General features: G+C 37.1%; 2 protein-coding genes across 2 annotated transcripts; both read right to left on the reverse strand.

Annotated features, from left to right (window-relative positions):
• Positions 1-2,909: 2,909 nt before the first annotated feature.
• LOC106670764 (adult-specific cuticular protein ACP-20-like) lies at positions 2,910-3,761 on the reverse strand. The gene is made up of 2 exons (XM_014401351.2): positions 3,691-3,761; positions 2,910-3,595 (listed from the first exon to the last, which is right to left on the reverse strand). The coding sequence occupies exons 1-2, from the start codon at positions 3,697-3,699 to the stop codon at positions 2,972-2,974; spliced, it is 633 nt and encodes a 210-aa protein (XP_014256837.1). The 5' UTR covers positions 3,700-3,761; the 3' UTR covers positions 2,910-2,971.
• A 2,978-nt stretch (positions 3,762-6,739) lies between these two features.
• On the reverse strand, positions 6,740-19,004 carry LOC106666616 (glycine-rich cell wall structural protein 1.8-like). The gene is made up of 3 exons (XM_024230309.1): positions 18,996-19,004; positions 16,685-18,664; positions 6,740-7,285 (listed from the first exon to the last, which is right to left on the reverse strand). The coding sequence occupies exons 1-3, from the start codon at positions 19,002-19,004 to the stop codon at positions 6,809-6,811; spliced, it is 2,466 nt and encodes an 821-aa protein (XP_024086077.1). The 3' UTR covers positions 6,740-6,808.
• Positions 19,005-19,260: the final 256 nt, after the last annotated feature.

Below are 19,260 nucleotides of genomic sequence, written 5' to 3' on the forward strand. Positions count from 1 at the left end.
CTGCTACAATTTTAGTCCCTAGGTTTTTCTGTATGACAGGTTATGTTTCCATTGAGCTGTTGCTTTGCATTCGAAGAATATATGGGTGGCTGTTTAATCCTTCTCATTACATAATCTGCAAATGGGATCATCATTATATACGTTATGTACATGTTTTCTCAGTAGCCAGTACCGTTGATAGTCCTACCACTCTTCTGAGTCTGGCCTCTCCAATTGCAGCAATGAATTTTCCAGGCTTGGTAAGGGTTGTTTTAGCATTAGTTAACTGTGTCTAGTGCCCCTAAAGTTTAGATTCTGTATTTGTTTTTGTTTTCCCAAGTATAGGTTCAGGGCCCATATATGGTTTTGCATAACCTCCCTCCTCGGCCGGTGTGTCCGCTTTTTCGTTACTCCAAATTTCTTTGTGTCATGACACCCAAGATATCATCAGACGTTGTGTCTCCCCAGGTTTTAGAGATTTTGGACGCACTCACTGATTAGTTTTGATTTGATTTTTTTTTACTCGCTAATGGTATGATAGATGCTTGGCTATCCAATCTTAGGAGGTTTTTTTGCCAGCGTAACCTCTTTTAAGATTTTCCAGGGCACAAGCATTGATGGAATGTATATCTGCTTGAAAGATCGAAGTGTACTTCCCCAATGAGTTTGATTGCTCATATTTTGGGTTTGTTTCGGAGCCATCTGTATATCACATCATTATATCTGATACAATACCTCAGTTCTTCATCTGCTTTGTAGTCTGTTGAGATGTTGTAAAGAATGTTTCCGGGGTCATATAGTCAGTCCCCATTTCTAAGAATCTGTGCCCGAATTGTTTAGTTCCCATCAAATTTGAATGTTTTTGGAGGCCAAAAGAGTTTTTCCTAGGTTATCCTTGGATGAATGTTAACAGAGGAGGTAGAGTCAGTAGAGTTTCTAGTTAAAGGTTGTTACGTTTTCTGATTTTGAGAGGTTAATGAATCCCCCCGCACTCTTCGATCAATCCAAATTGATTGGGGGGTGTAATGAACAATGCGTGCAAAAAGGATATAAAAAAAAGGACATACGAGTACACAAATATATTTTGACAATTCAAAGGAACAGAAATTAAAAAGAAGAAAAGAAGATAAGGCAACACTTGCAAGTCTCGGAAATTAACATAAATATTCTTTGAGAAGGTTTTCGTTGTTTGCGAAAAATGTTTTTAACATAAAAAAATGACAAAAAATAATGTTGTTTTTTGATTAGCTGTCCTTCACCGAAACACATATAAATGTAATTTTCACTGCCCTGGAAGACGTGCCCGTAGTTCCGGCTTCAACATCGGGTGGCGTTGGAAGTAAAGGCAGTCCAGACTCCAATGTTGGGCGGTGTTGGTAGTAAAGAAAGAAGAAAGAGAGGAACAAAAAAATGCCTCGTTGTGTTGTTTTCAACAGGTTTGTTGTCACCTCTTGGCTGGCCAGCGCTGAACTAAAACTTCTCGTCGGATCATCCTTATCGGAAGGTGGGGGTTATCTCTGATTGCGCCTTAAGGTAAATTTGAGTCTCATCTGCATAAAGTGACTGTATGTTATGGATTTTGGGGAAACATGTAACAGCAAATGATGCTTGAGACTTTAAGGCTACCAAAGATGTTGGATATGGGAGAAGATGGAGGCTGATTTAGAACGAAGACTTCTTGGGAACGGTAAAAATAGTGGAAACAGTGGAAGACACTGTAGAGAAAGATAAATTAAGGAGAAGAGGGTGATCTGCCTTATCAAAGACAAGGAGATTGGAGTTTTCTAGGTAAATGGACAAGTTTAGCAAGGTTAGAGAGGATGTATAATGGACAATTTTGTTTAATCATATTTGGTGTACAAATAAGTCAAAAATACTTTATTTGAAATCCTAGTGTAACAAGGAGTTTTAACTATAAGTCTAAAATAAATTTTGTTTTGTAGTACAACTGCATCCACTGTACTGGCAGTTAAAGAAAAAAGGTTATAAGGATTCGGCCTCTTTACGACTTACCGCAACCAATGTACTGTGCAATCTCCATTATTTTCTAGATCTTTTCGTTTAGCTTTAAGGCTTTTTATCAGACCCTATAGCTTTCCTAATAAAGGCTCGTGTCGTTATCCTTCAAACCTAGGCTTTTCTTTTCCGTAAGAGTAAGAATCTCAGCCGGTATATGCCTTCTCACCCAAAACATGACACATTCCACTGTTTTTTCTTCCTGGCGATATCTGCGCGGGCATGTTTCTGCTGCTCCGATTATTTGCCTCAGGAGTTTGCAGTGTCCAGACAGCAGTCCTACTGCCCATTTAGTCCTAAATCATTCTAGGTTCAGTTGAGATGGTCTTGGACGAATTTTTTTCATGGCATTCCCATTCAACCAAGGACTTATGCTTAAGCCTTGTCTGATAGTCTGATATATATATATATATTTGTAAAACGGTTCAGAGCAATAGGTTTTCTGATTGTATTTTCCTTGCCCGACCTGTTGCTCCACTGCCATATATGCTCAGATGCCCTAAACAAGGGTAATTTTGTTGTTTTTCCGATGTCTGACAGAGTCTTAAAGGTAATTCCAAACGGCTCTGGAATTTACTACTCACTACCCAATGTATAGTTTTAAAGAAGACACGTTTAAATTTTGAGTAACCATATTGGTTTTCTCTTCAAAATCCTTGATATAACCTTATCCAAAGTTATAATATCACAGATGTTTCTATTAAGTTATAACTTCACCGATTTTATAGTAGCAATTTTCTTTCATTTATGACAACCATCAATTTTCACGTGTCTGCTTTCGGATAGAATCAGAAAGACAATGATTTACTAATAAAAAGATGGTTATAGAACCAAAAATGTTCGCTATGGATTTTACTAATATTGCTGAGAGATTTTAGGTTTATGAATAGGTGAAACAATTATATATAACAATGAAAATACAAATGTTTTATTACATAAAATGGTGCAAAAAATGACTAGTTTTTACATACAGGTTCTAATATCCATGACCATGTGGAGCTAAATGTTTCGTAGACGTGTAGATTTTAGCTCCGTTTGTAGACAATGACACGCTTGAAGAAGCTCCTCCATTGCTGTATCCTCCGTTGTTGTATCCTATGTCGTTGTGGCCTCCGTTGTTCAATCTTCCATAAGATCCGGCGGACAATTCTCCAGAATGTCCGGCAAACCCGTCAGATAACCCACCAGAGTGGTAATTTCCAAACCCGCCACCGAATCCTCCGTGCGGATGGTTGACTTCATATACGCCGTCTTGGTGAAAATTCTGGTTGGCCACTGAGACACCGTGCCCGTGTCCTTTGTTGTCGATGTGTTTTACCGGGTCCCTGTGCACCTTTGGTACGAATCCACCATGCTTCCCTTCGACAGAGTATTCGACGACTCTCTTGGAACCGTCGGGCTGTGCCACGGTGTACACTCCGTGGGTGTGATCGCCTTTTCGTTCTTCCTTGTGACTCTTGAAATCTCCAGTGTGGTCGTCTTTAACCTCGTACTGGAAATAATAATGCGGCTCAGCATAGTAGTCAACTCCATGATGTCCACCGTGTTCACCGTAGTGCTGTGCCTTGACTCCGGCCACAACCAAACCCACAAGAATAATCTGAAATTCGTCAAAATTTAGTTCAATTATGATAAAGCTCAAATCACAGCACATAACCGAATAAACAGTCTTATTCGAACAAAAGGGTCATTCACCTTATACATTGTCTACCAGACAAATGAACTGATGCAATTGTGTTCGGGAATAACCTTTTTATATGTCTGGTTTTCCCCTCCAATGCATGCGATCCGTTTATGCAATTTTTCAGCTTCATTTGTTGGTCTTATTTACAACACCGAATCCTTTTACTAGTTGATAATATTGTGTTTACTTTTACGGTTGCAGAATTATGTCGAAATCGCATTTTTGTCTAGTCGGAAACTGACCTCTTAGCCACAAGCTCGACAAAATTAAACGACCACGATTGTTTCTTTCTCACATTTTTTTTTAAATCATTTGAATATTTTATGCTCTATATTGATAAAAGTTTGCTATAACTAACTACTGAAACCGGCATTCTCAGATTTATTTTATATATGTAGATTTTCTTTTAAAAAAATTACATAATCTACCACACTTTAATTATTCTAGATAAGTTTCATAATTATTCCAGCATGCCTAGTCATATGATATTAAAATATTATAAAAAGTAGAAAACGTGACAATACTCTCACTCTTTATCCAATTATCATTGGAACAAAAAAAATCTATTCCAATATAATTTAAAATTCCTGTTTTTTCGCATTGTTAATGTTCTGTTCATAACATAATCCATTTAAAGTGAAGGAAGTTCGGCGTATAAGCAGGTTAATACCGGACTCAAATTCCGTTTTTCTGCCAATCTTGCTTATTACTAAACTAGGAACATAGATTTGGTTAATTGTCTGAATATTTTAAGTTGAAAATTATGCTTTAGAAACCCGTATTTTTTCTGGCGTGTAGAGTAACAAATTGACTATGAGTATAGGTACAGAAATTAAAATAAAATCGTGTACAAAGCAATTCTAATGTTTTAATTTGTTTTGTTGATTTGTCATTTGATACACAATATTGTAATTCATTTACATTTTAGTGGTCAATTGTCCAAGTTACTTCTTTCAATTAATTATTCTTTTTATGTAAGGTTTTGGTTGAGATAAAAAAGTCAGTGTCACGAGCGGGATGCGAACCTACGACCTTCGGCTAAATAGAGAGCAGCTGTGTATTTAGCCGAAGGTCGTGAGTTCGAATCCCGTTAGTGACACTGACTTTTTTATCTCAACCGAGACCGTAAATAAAAAGAATAATTAATTTAAATTTATTGTAATGTATATTCTACATATTTGTATAGATTTGTTTTACGGGTTTGGAAATGGGTAAAATATGATACTTGGCATGGCGTATATTGGCATAGGCTCAACTCTGCACATACATTTACATATTATGCACAGAATTGGCATTCCCCTCTTACCCACTTATTTGTTTTGAAAGTCCCGGGTCAGACCTCCAGAAAGTCCGTACCGCTGCCGTAGGCTCCAGTGGCTGTCAACAGCTAGGTCATTGCAGCCCCATAGCTAGAAACCCTATCACTTAAATATATTTTTTTCCAATTTACATTAACTCAAGTACTCTGATGAAGTTCTTGATATTGCTCTATCACTATAAACAAATGATATGACTAATCTGATTGTGGGTAATAACAATATTCTCTCGCACTAAGCATTCACTCTAATAAACACATTCACTCTCAGGGTAAAAAACACACATAAAGAATAATCTACCGTGTACATACTAGACTTAAAGGCAAAAAAGTGGCTATTTTTACTTATATTTCAGACAACTCTCCATTGATTATATTACAACAATATTTGGTTTGTTTTAAAAGATTATAAGAAAACATAGATAAAATCTCCCACTTATGCTGGTATCCTTGAATAATCAATATATTTTATGTTGGTTTTTCTGAAAAGCTTCTTTATAACGTAGCGGTAATTGGATATTTTTTTTAACTTGTACCATTTAAGTTTCAAATTTGATTGAGTGATGGTTTTAAAAGATTCAGATTTGGCTAGAGTCGTTTCATTGACAGGTTTGTGTATAATATTGTAATTTGCATAAAAATTTGAAATAATAATGTTAATATTTGCAATATTGTGTATATAAAAATAATTTAAGTAAATATAAATCATAAGATTTATATTTTTTATATTAATGTATATGGTATTTAGTTTAATTATTTATTAAGAATTTTACATATGTGGTTACACCTATACTTACTAGCTAATTATTTCGTAAGTTTCGCAACTTGACCGAAGGACTCTATGTCAAGACGTGATACGTATAATAAGTATAAGTTTATATTTCAAATTATATATTGTACTTTGTGCGCTAAACAAAGCAAATAAACACTTTATTACTATTATATTATTATTATACTGATCAATTTTTGTTTTTATATTTTGAATGTTTGCCGTTATACCTTGCGTTTTTGTCAATTGTGACTGCGTCAAACGCAAAATAATCGGACAGTTGTCAAGATGTAACACTGCTTTATTCAGCTTGAACAAAGAAGGGAATTTTCGCTTATAAAACTCTATATACTCTATCGACCGGTTGAATGTAAAGCCCTGTCAATAGGTCTGTCAACTCGAACATGCTCAACGTGTAAAAAAACTATTGTAATTCGACCAAAAGCAAACAAAATTGCTTTTTTCGAACTGAACCAAAGTTGAGAGTATGCTTACCATGGATTTAAAATTGTTATATTGTTACTAACTTATTAAAGTTTAAACTACTCGGATGTAATTATTATCAGTCTTCATTGTTATAATTGTATATTAGAAATCGTGGGTAAGGCCAGATTGAAAGAAAAAAGAAGTTGAGGAAGTTACGGACGTAAGAGTTTTAATTTAAAAATTTTTTTGATGCTAGGTCAAAAAACATTTGACACTAGTCCTAGCGTTCTTGCCAACGAACCTAGGATCCCAGAAAAACAACACCAAGTGAGTATTCGAGAGAACATTATATCTTGAAGAAGGTCAAATATAGGCCGAAAATTTGTCAGGTGATAAGTGTCTTACAGCTGACAACAGCCTTGGTACTACCCATATAATATTAAACCAAAATAAAAATTTGCTGGTCAGCAACACCGACATCATACAAGGTTATCCATAGACACATAAGTCGATTTTTTGCATAAGGAACTGTGGGAATAAAAGTCGTGAATTATTAAAAAAGTATAAAAAGTTTATTTACATGATAATACAGACAACTAGGTTTGAGATTATCGTTTTTCTAGTAACCGTGATGGCCGTGTTTCTGAGGAACGACGTGTCTAGTAGAAGTGTAGACCTTGGCGCCGTGAGTTGAGAATGTAACTCTGGATGTGGCTTCTCCTTCTCCGTGGGACATGCCGTATCCACCAGAAGAACCACCAGAATGAGCGCCATAACCATAGCCTCCGGCATTACCTCCTTGACCACCTGAGTTACCACCCTGGGATTGATACTTGTATCCTCCACCGGATGAACCTCCATATCCGCCGGAATGACCTCCGTATCCGCCTGAGCTACCGCCCTGGGATCCACCGTATGAAGATTGGTACTTGTATCCTTCAGAGGCTCCACCAGATGAACCTCCATATCCGCCGGAATGACCTCCGTATCCGCCTGAGCTACCGCCCTGGGATCCACCGTATGAAGATCCAGAGGCTCCACCAGATGAACCTCCATATCCACCGGAATGACCTCCGTATCCGCCTGAGCTACCGCCCTGCTGGGATCCACCGTGATAAGAAGATTCGACTTTGTATCCTTCGGAAGATCCGCCAGATGAACCACCATTACCATAAGCGCCTAATCCAACTTCTTGAGCGCCGTGATATGACTCGAACTTGTATCCGTCAGAAGATCCACCAGAGAGACCGCCGAATCCACCGGAGTGGCCTCCAAAGCTACCTCCGAGAGATCCAAACTTGTATCCTTCAGAAGAACCGCCAGAGCTGCCTCCGAAGTATCCGCCATGACCACCACCAGATTGAGAACCAGATCCACCGGAGTGACCTCCAAAGCTACCTCCGGCTGATTGACCATATCCGCCTTCGGAGTGTCCGTGCGACTCGTAGGCAACTTCTTGCACCTTTCCTTGTTCGAAGTTGTAGTTCTGGAGAGAGACACCGTGTCCGTGTCCTTTCTTGTCGAGGTGCTTCAAGTGTTCTCTGTGTACCTTGGGGACGAATCCTCCCTTCTTTCCTTCAACGAAGTACTCGACGACCCTTTTAGTGCCGTCGGGCTCGACCAAGAAGTACACTCCCTGAGTGTGGTCTCCTTTACGTTGTTCTTTGTGGCTCTTAACATCTCCTGTGTGAGGGTCCTTAACGTCGTACTCGAAATAATAATGAGGTTCAGTGTAGTAGGTGGTGGTGGCCTTCTTCGTGCCCGTAGTGTTGGGCACCAACGACGGCGATGACAACAGCAAGGAGGCAAAGCTGTAACAAGCAATATTTATAAACCCATATTTACCTTCTAATCAAATTTACAATACAAAATAATATGATATGTTCATTTTTTGCTTATAAAAAACTATATCAAATGTAAAAAAAATTATCCATAGTTTATTTAAATTATTGTATTAGCTGTATAAATTCTCAGTCAAAATGTTTCACACATTAAAATAATTGTAACTTGAAAAACAAAGTACTGTAATAATAATCAATTAAATTGATTTATAATTTTCATGCAAAATGTGGCTGAGATGAAAAATCAAAACTCTACATAAAAATTATAAATCAATTTAAATAAGCACTTTGGTTAAGAAGTGCCAACTAAAATATATATGGATTAATATAAACAATTAATAATAATGACCATTTTTAAAAATTGCCAACAATAAATTGAAGTTAAAAGAAAAGCAAATAGGAAATTAATATTTGTGTAAACATAAAAGTTTCCTATGATCCTAAAAGACCATTCACCTTGTACATTTTCGCTTGTAATGTTGAACTGAATGTGAAGGGGGCCAACGGGCTTTATATATCAGACAGTCACGCTGGTTCTTTTCCCCCACCGATGTAAAAGGGTTGGCAAATGGACAAATCCGAAAATGTGGCTTTCTTACATCAATTTGCTAAAATAAATATCTATATGTGAACGGAGTTTTTAAATTGATTTCGTTTCGTAATGATTATTGATCGAAGCCTGTAACGTATCCAAAAAGACCTCGAGTTAATCCATCAAAAACACCAACAAACAACACTAATGCCTACAGAACCATGTACACCATTCATGACCTCGTAACGAAAACTTCACTCTACAGAAATTACCTAAACATTGAAGATGGCGACTTACCGAAACGCGTCTGCACCAACAAAAACCACCGCGGATAAGCAGACCAAGATGATACATAACTATCGAACGAAGTCCTACGAAGCCTTCTGGTAATGTTTACAGCTCAGCCTTACTTTTGCGGACCGTTTGGAGTTGACTACGTATCATAGAAGCCGTCAAATGACGGTCGTGTAGTAAGAGCAATAAAATTATCATTTCTAGCTGCCGTACATCTCTGTCGACCACTACGTTTTCGTCAATCGAGTCTTTCGGTGGCCTAAACCCTATAGACCATCATGTATGGCAGAGGGCGCCAAACCGAGGACTTAATTAATTAAATACTACATCTGTCTTTGGCCAAGTATCTGCTCGGGCGAGATCTTCTCGACTTTAAACTATGATTATTACTAATTAATTATTTTCACCCAAATTTATTGTTTCATCAAGTAAAACAATTTCAAAAACAAACACCTCACTCGACAAGTTGGCTCTGGATTTTTGTAATAACATTTATTTGTTATTTACAACTGCAAATATGGTATTACATAAAGATTTTGATCGCGAATAAAGTATTGTTTTTAATGATTTATAACGTCGGTTTGTTTGCTGTCTTTTTAAGCTTGCACGAGATGTAAATCAGTGATTTGTCCATGGAAAGTCCAAGGAAACGTGCACAAGGTCATTGATAGGCAATGGGGTTCCATTTACACTCACTGAGGACATAGGCTCTGGAAAGAATGAAATAGAACTTATTTTCTGTATAGTCAATCTAAAGAATGTAAAAGGATTAGTAACACCCCTTGAAGGGAAACAGTAAGTTATTAATGCTGTATTTATTTTTCAAGCACTATACTAACTGTGATATATATTTTTTTACGAGGGATCGCAACTGCAGAGGTCATATAAACCCTCAAGGTGCCGGAAAAAAAGCCCATTTGTAAGTATGTCGGGTTCAAATGCAGGGCCGCTGGATTCGAACCCGGGACCTTTATCTTACAGTGATGAGCGTCGTGTCAACGCCTAAACCGTTGCGGCCACCGATGTCCCCCTTTATATTTAGTTATTACAGAAAATAAACAAATAAATACAAGTGGTCGATTTATTTTTTCTTTGCATTACAGGTTGCAAAAATTATTTTTAATTAAGATTACATTTTGAAATTAGAAAAAAAAACAATAATGTTAAAATTGGTAACGTCGAGCAAAATGTATCTGCACATACAAAACCTGAAATTATGAATTTTTCTTAAGACACTTTTATAGTGCACAAGGACGTCTGAACTTATACAAGACAAATTATTGTTTGTAAAAAACAAATTGTTATGTTGTTGGGTGGTATATTTGTTTAGATATTTCATCTTCATCTTAATTATCTTCATGTGTTCATCGCCAAGGTTTTTAAACACAAACATTCCAACTTTAGGAACATTCTCGGACTTCATAGTATATATGATAAAATCTTACTGTGTAATTATTTTTAAAAATAGAAAACGCCGATCAACTGTTGTGAATGAATTATTTTTCAATATCATGCTCTTGTGTCCTATAAAAAACTAATTCACGTAATAATCTCCTAATCTGGGTTTTGAGCATAAACCGCTTATCCATTTGGTTTGCACTCTATAGTCAAAACCAGTCGCGTTCCTTGTTATGTGGAAACAATCTCTTAATAACTTGTTTGTAATACATGGCCACCTGTATGGTAACGAGGTGAAATTATGACTTATTTGTTTACACGCTCCAGGAGTTCTTAGGACACTATAGATTAATTATTAATCATTGTAGAATTAATAAATTATTTGGAAATAGTCTTTTAATTTATTGTTTTCATAAGATATGACCATTTATGAGAACAGTGATAAATGTATAATATCTCTAATTAATAATGTATTTGTAATTTATACGAGTTAAAGCCATATTACGCATTACCAATTATGTCATTGTTAAATCTATCTCTCTTATCACTATATACGTTTCGGAGCAGGAGGCTCACAGGGGTGCACATTTGCTCCCCTACTATACACTATTTATAAGCTGACCTACCCACCCAACCTGAAACAATAACCTTACAATTCCCTGGCTATAAAGGAATACTGTCTGTGATAAAGATCTAAGTCTTACTACCTAGTACATATTCTACACAGTCAGTTAGTAGTTCTTGGCTCTGGCTCCAGCATTGGAGAATCAAGCTAAATTAACACAAATCAAAACAAATAGACTTCCTCTAAACAGAAAACTTTTCCTATTGCTTCACTTTAACAATATTCCTATCCAAAATACGATCCAACTTTCCACTCGACTTGTACAGGCTGAAACCACAGATAACAAATATCGAACAAACTCGAGAAATTGTTCAACCTGACTCTACTAAACTACAAAAAATTACACTATCTTCTTGTTCCTATACGTTCGGAATTGAACTATACGGCACCCGAACGTTCCAACCCAAATCCTACAATCTCAAATCTCGAAGAGATTTAGACTAACAGACAGACAGAACATAGAGAGAGACAAACAGATCGATAGATTACGTAGAGATAGATAGTTAAATAGGTAAATAGATGGATAGATAGGTAGATACCTATATAGATATATAGAAAGACATATTGATAGATAGATAGACAGATAGGTAAAAAGATTGATCGATAGGGAGACAGATAAATAGATAGATAGACAGATAGATAGAGAAAATGATAGATAGATAGGTAAAAAAATAGATAAAGAGAGAGACAGATAGATAGATAGATATATAGGCAGATAGATAGATATATAGACAGACAGATAGGTAAAAAATAGATACATAAAGAGACAGATATATAGGTAGATAGGCAGATAGATAGATAGACAGACAGATAGGTAAAAAATAGATAGAAAGAGCGACAGATAGATAGATAGGCAGATAGATAGATAGACAGATAGATAACTTGAAGAGTGAGAGAGAGAGCACTAGAGAGAGAGAGAGAGAGAGAGAGAGAGAGAGAGAGAGAGAGAGAGAGTGAGAGAGAGAGGAAGAGAAAAATCTACAAAAAGAAAGGGGAGAGAGAGACGATAGATTGATTGATTAACGATTTACTTATAAAAAATTCACCCAAAAGTTTTGTCACTAGGGCCCCTCTTTTACTTAAAATGTTGTACTTAAAGTTGTAAAAGTCAAGAATAAAGTAAATGATTATTCAGAAATCGGTGTGGTGTGATGTAGGTTTCAGAAAAACATTTTCTTTGTCGTGCCAACGTTTCGATCTTTATTGAGATCATCTTCAGGGCCTGGGATTTACAAGCGTTGTTTAAATTTAACAAATACATGTAGGATGTGGAAAAAAGTGAATTTATAAAATGCAAAAATATATCTATTATATTCAATCAAAGTATTTCTACTCACTCAAAGTGTTTGTTTTCTACGTAGTTTATAAAGTAAATATTAAATTGAGAGTTAGTTAAACATGTAACTTATATGTTTCTATAGAGTATACCGTTAATATTGAGAAACATCGCAAGATTAAATAGACTTTGGCTAACTACAGCTAAAGATAAATATTATATTATAATTATTATTATTATTATTGTTTTATCATACACAAGTTATATAAACAAAATTAGGTGTAGATATTTCTTAAGAACTTGGCAAGGAATCTTTTAAAATAGTAACATAATTTTAAGATTTAAAAATGAAATAAAATGATTAGTAATGTTTTACAAGTTAATGTAAAAGTATTTAATTTGTAATTAACTAACTAAATATTAAATAGACATGTAGAAATATAGAGAGTGAGATGGTGAGAATGAAATATAAAGAGGAAAAAATAGAGGGAGAAAGAATGAGAGAGGTGGTGAAACAGATTGATTGATTAACGATTTATTCATAAAAATCCACGCAAACGTTTGGTCTCTAGGACCTTTCTTCTACATAACATAGTCGAATCATACTTAAAATAAAATTGAGAAATTATTGTAAAAGTCAAGAATAAAGTAAATAATTAAATTGAGAGTAATTTAAAACAAAGCATATTGTTAATATTGGATAACTTCACAAGAATAAATTGACTTTGGCTGAGTACAGCCAAAGATAAATAATTACATTATTTTATAAAAACACAATTTATAAAAAAAATTAAATATAAATAATAAGATTAGATTTAAAAATGAAATAAAATACTAATGAAATTATTAGAAATGCTTTTCAAATTAAGTTTATTCTAGTTAACTAACTAAACATTAAACAGAGATAGAGAGATATATAGACAGAGCGGGAGAGGCTGAGAAAGAGAATGAAAGATAGAGAACGACAGGTAATATATNATATATATATATATATATATATATAGAGAGAGAGAGAGAGAGAGAGAGAGAGAGAGAGAGCGAAAGAGAGTACACTCTCATTTAATGTGCATAGACAAGTTAAAAATCCATTAATTCCTTCTTCTTCGCCTTAATAATTTATTTATTCATTGAATGATGATTAGACTACTCACGAAGACAAAAAAAATGTAGTTTTAAGAATTGTAACATAACGAAAATTTCACGGTTGATTATTATAAGCGCACGCGTTCAAAGCTGACGTAAACAAAATAACATGTTAAAAATTGCATAATGAAGTAATTTATGTCAAAGAAGTATATTTATTAAATTACCAGATAATTGTACCAATAATATTAGTCATTACTTAATTACATTTCGTGATTGGAATTTCTTGTCAAATATTTTTTGAGCCGACTTTGAAGATTATCTGTTAATATACCTGTTTGGCTACGGGTTATTTCCATTTGAACCCAGCAGTCCAAAAAAAATTTACTAGTGTTGGGCTGGTTGTATTTCTCTTGGGCTGGTGCAAAAAAATGCAGAAAAAGCAGTCAAAACTATTTGTAATTTTTATAAAATACAATTTATTCGAAATATTTTAAAACACATTCTATACATCTTTGCCAATGTGTAATAGCGCTTTTATTCCGCTGACATAGTCTCTAGAAATGCCTTATTCCTAATGTGTAAGTTATAATTTTTTTTATCATCAAAGCAGACATAAAATAAAATCAACAAATTATTGTAAAATTCAAGAATAAATAATGATTAAAAGAATGATAAGTTGAAGTAATCATCAGGGCAAAACGAATTTAAATACGTATAAAAATTAAATTTCACACACAGTTTATTAGGCTACAAAAGCATCCATAAATCAAATTTTAGACAAGAATTAAAAAGATTGTCAAGGCAGGAAAACATCAGACATTCTCAACCAATGTCAAACAGGAGTCTCTTAACCAGATAATTTAGTAATTATGCCTTTTTTGACATTACAAGAATTAATCATTCATTTATTCATTAGACACGTAAAGTTATTCAAAAGTATATGAATATTTAACAAATGAAAACCTCAAAAATTACGTATATTCAAATTTCAAAATAAAATTTTAATAACAAAAGAATTTTTTGTAAATATAGATTTTTTTATATTTCGTGTGTAAATCAATAGCTAGGACATAAATATAATATTTTTATGTTTGGTTAGAAACTATTTCATTTGTCAAATGTTATGTTCACTTTGGATGAGGCACATTCAAGACGTATTTCTATTGTATACTGACAACCTCTCCCTGATGATTTGCTACTTGATAATCCTAATTGTACTCTGTTTAAAAATTCCAAAGGCTAAGGTTGAACAGTAGCCATAAGCCATTTTATCTCAGCCAAAACCTTAATTAATTGAAAAGAATTTATTTGGTCAAGCGGACCACGAAACCTAATAGAAAGTAGCCATAAATTTTTCGACTTCTGTCTACACATGATTTAGTAAATATAGACAGGCTTTATGTTTACATCTCGTACATGATTTTAGAGCCCTCACTGAACATTTTTCAGATCACCTCCTCGTTAATGTGATTATTCACTCTAACATCGGTACTCCTAAAGAATCCGTTTTACTTTTGATACGTCGGTAAGCTTGGGATGATAAACTTGCTGATATCGATAAATGTAATCTGCTTGCCGCTTCTTCTAATATCCAGTCCTTTATAAATGACACCCAAAGTGAACTAATTATCGCATCCCCTTCTAGTACACTTAACATTTTCTCTTTTCTTTTTTTAAATATAATCTGCGCGACCGCGGCAGACGGTTTATTACCATGATGTATAGTACACATGTATTTTATTTTTCGTTTTAATGTATATTTATGTTTTTATATGTTATATGTTTTTTATTTATATCTCTTTGATTTTATATCTCGTTAAAACAAATTTATTTCAATTATTTATTCCTCTTATGTAAGGTCTTGGTTGAGTTGAAAAAGCTAATGCCACGAACGGTATTCGAACCCCTTCGGCTCAATACCCGGCCGCTGCTCTAACTACTTAAGCTATTTTTTTTTTTTTTTTTTTTACTGGGGCTTCCGACATCTGGGTCATTTCAGCCCCAAACTAAGTCAAGTCAATATTCTATTTACACTTCTATTTACAAACACTACATTCATACAGATAAATACATTCATACACATAAATACATCCATACAATACACACATTCCGTTTGGTCGGTGGAGTAGTTGATATTCCTCCACCGACCTATACTCGAACTAAACTAGATTGGGGTCGATGGAGTACTTTTATAAATATTCCGCCATCGACCCCGAACACNTAGGGGATGCCACGGCTTGGCCAGATACCCGGCCGCGTAACTGAGGGTGAGCTGCTCTCTCCGTAATTCGGGAGGCAATACCCCCAGCTCACAGCACAGACTGGCCAAGGGGCTGGTCCTGAACGCTCCCGAGATCGCTCTGAGACCCTGGTAGTAGAGCCTATCGAGCTTTCTCAGACGCGTTTTTCGGGCCGAGGAATAGGCCATACTTAAGCTATTGAGACAAAGGTCGTGGGTTCGAATCCCGCTCGTACCTTTTTCATCTCAACCAAGACTTTACATAAAAATAATAATAAATTGAAATAATTAATATGGACAATTAGACCACTAAACATGTGAAAGGTTATTAAAAACCTTTTTGACTATAACAAAAAAATTGCCTGTGTTTGTATTTTTAATGACGTTAAAATATTTTTTACGATATGAAAAATGTTCTAGTCCATTTTGGTATTCTTCTTCGTGTTCAATAACATTGTTTTCAACGTTTTAGACTTTTGATACTTAGATATAATTTTTAGACACAAGGTGACATAAGTACCACACTTTTTAAAAAATGTACAAAACAATTTATTCAAAAAGTAAAAAAAAAATCAACATGATGGAATTGGCAGGGTTTGTTGATGAATCTATGATTATTTGGTAGCCGAATTAGTATCCTCCATGTCCACCTCCGAATCCACCCTGTTGACCTCCGAAACCTCCATGGTGTCCGCCGTGTCCACTGTAGTGGTACTGGACTTCTTGAACGTGCCCTTGGTGGAAGTTGTAGTTGGCGTGGACGTGTCCCTCATGACCGTGCTTGTCAACAAGTTTACCGGGTCCTCTGTGTACCTTGGGTACAAATCCTCCCTTCTTGCCTTCGACGACGTACTCGACTACCCTCTTGGAACCGTCGGGTTCGACGAGGCTGTAGACTCCTTCGGTGTGGTCGCCTTTCCTCTGTTCCTTGTGGCTCTTGAAGTCACCGGTGTGAGGGTCCTTAACGTCGTACTCGAAATAATAATGAGGTTCCGTGTAGTAGTCGACGTGGTGGTGGTGGCCTTCTTCGTGCCCGTAGTGTTGGGCACCAACGGCAGCGATGACAACAGCAAGGAGGCAAAGCTGTAACAAACATTATTTATAAACCGTATGAAAATTCTCATCAAATTTGTTTTAAAAAACGATAAAATATATATAATAAAAATTTTAGCCTAATGAACAGAAGGTAANCTGAGCTACCGCCCTGGGATCCACCGTATGAAGATCCAGAGGCTCCACCAGATGAACCTCCATATCCACCGGAATGACCTCCGTATCCGCCTGAGCTACCGCCCTGGGATCCACCGTATGAAGATCCAGAGGCTCCACCAGATGAACCTCCATATCCACCGGAATGACCTCCGTATCCGCCTGAGCTACCGCCCTGGGATCCACCGTATGAAGATCCAGAGGCTCCACCAGATGAACCTCCATATCCACCGGAATGACCTCCGTATCCGCCTGAGCTACCGCCCTGGGATCCACCGTATGAAGATCCAGAGGCTCCACCAGATGAACCTCCATATCCACCGGAATGACCTCCGTATCCGCCTGAGCTACCGCCCTGGGATCCACCGTATGAAGATCCAGAGGCTCCACCAGATGAACCTCCATATCCACCGGAATGACCTCCGTATCCGCCTGAGCTACCGCCCTGGGATCCACCGTATGAAGATCCAGAGGCTCCACCAGATGAACCTCCATATCCACCGGAATGACCTCCGTATCCGCCTGAGCTACCGCCCTGGGATCCACCGTATGAAGATCCAGAGGCTCCACCAGATGAACCTCCATATCCACCGGAATGACCTCCGTATCCGCCTGAGCTACCGCCCTGGGATCCACCGTATGAAGATCCAGAGGCTCCACCAGATGAACCTCCATATCCACCGGAATGACCTCCGTATCCGCCTGAGCTACCGCCCTGGGATCCACCGTATGAAGATCCAGAGGCTCCACCAGATGAACCTCCATATCCACCGGAATGACCTCCGTATCCGCCTGAGCTACCGCCCTGGGATCCACCGTATGAAGATCCAGAGGCTCCACCAGATGAACCTCCATATCCACCGGAATGACCTCCGTATCCGCCTGAGCTACCGCCCTGGGATCCACCGTATGAAGATCCAGAGGCTCCACCAGATGAACCTCCATATCCACCGGAATGACCTCCGTATCCGCCTGAGCTACCGCCCTGGGATCCACCGTATGAAGATCCAGAGGCTCCACCAGATGAACCTCCATATCCACCGGAATGACCTCCGTATCCGCCTGAGCTACCGCCCTGGGATCCACCGTATGAAGATCCAGAGGCTCCACCAGATGAACCTCCATATCCACCGGAATGACCTCCGTATCCGCCTGAGCTACCGCCCTGGGATCCACCGTATGAAGATCCAGAGGCTCCACCAGATGAACCTCCATATCCACCGGAATGACCTCCGTATCCGCCTGAGCTACCGCCCTGCTGGGATCCACCGTGATAAGAAGATTCGACTTTGTATCCTTCGGAAGATCCGCCAGATGAACCACCATTACCATAAGCGCCTAATCCAACTTCTTGAGCGCCGTGATATGACTCGAACTTGTATCCGTCAGAAGATCCACCAGAGAGACCGCCGAATCCACCGGAGTGGCCTCCAAAGCTACCTCCGAGAGATCCAAACTTGTATCCTTCAGAAGAACCGCCAGAGCTGCCTCCGAAGTATCCGCCATGACCACCACCAGATTGAGAACCAGATCCACCGGAGTGACCTCCAAAGCTACCTCCGGCTGATTGACCATATCCGCCTTCGGAGTGTCCGTGCGACTCGTAGGCAACTTCTTGCACCTTTCCTTGTTCGAAGTTGTAGTTCTGGAGAGAGACACCGTGTCCGTGTCCTTTCTTGTCGAGGTGCTTCAAGTGTTCTCTGTGTACCTTTGGGACGAATCCTCCCTTCTTTCCTTCAACGAAGTACTCGACGACCCTTTTAGTGCCGTCGGGCTCGACCAAGAAGTACACTCCCTGAGTGTGGTCTCCTTTACGTTGTTCTTTGTGGCTCTTAACATCTCCTGTGTGGGTATCTTTAACGTCGTATTCGAAATAATAATGAGGCTCAGCATAATAATCTACTTCGTGGTGACTTTCTTCATGTCCATACTTCTGGGCATGGACAGAAACCGCAACAAAAGCCACTAAGAAAATCTAAAACAAATTATTTTTTACATTTATTTCAATATTTCAGCGTGTTTTGTGATAAACTTACTAAAATGTTTTAAAGATATTTATAATTATATAAAATTCTTTATTAAATTCAAACTAAAAATTAATTTATAAAATAGGTAATTAAACTAAGCAATCAAACTATTATTCTAGAAAAAATTAAATAAGCAAACATCAAGTAAACTTTGCTTTAAAATCAATCAACTTAATTAAAGGACCAGATTACGCAGTGGTTCTTGTCTATTCAGCAATTTTAATTGCCACCTGTTCATTCCGAATCTTATTCGAAAAAAAAAAGTTAGATTTAACTCACCTTGTACATTTTGAATCGAACTGACTTGGTAAGGCCGGTTTGGGCTTTATATACAAATCAAGTTCGGACAACCCTCTCCCCCTCCGTGTTTGTTTTACATAATTCCAAGTTATTTCTAAAGAATTCGACTCAAAACTTGATCGATTGCTAAATTGGTTTATACTACGTTTTCTCATTTATCGGTGAACAATAAATAAATATTTATATAACGAAAAAAATATTTCTATACCGTTTGCAAATATTTATCGTACTTACCATTACGAAA

This window comes from Cimex lectularius, unplaced genomic scaffold (assembly GCF_000648675.2).
Source record: "Cimex lectularius strain Harlan isolate CLEC.00 unplaced genomic scaffold, Clec_2.1 scaffold277, whole genome shotgun sequence".
NCBI lineage: Eukaryota > Metazoa > Arthropoda > Insecta > Hemiptera > Cimicidae > Cimex > Cimex lectularius.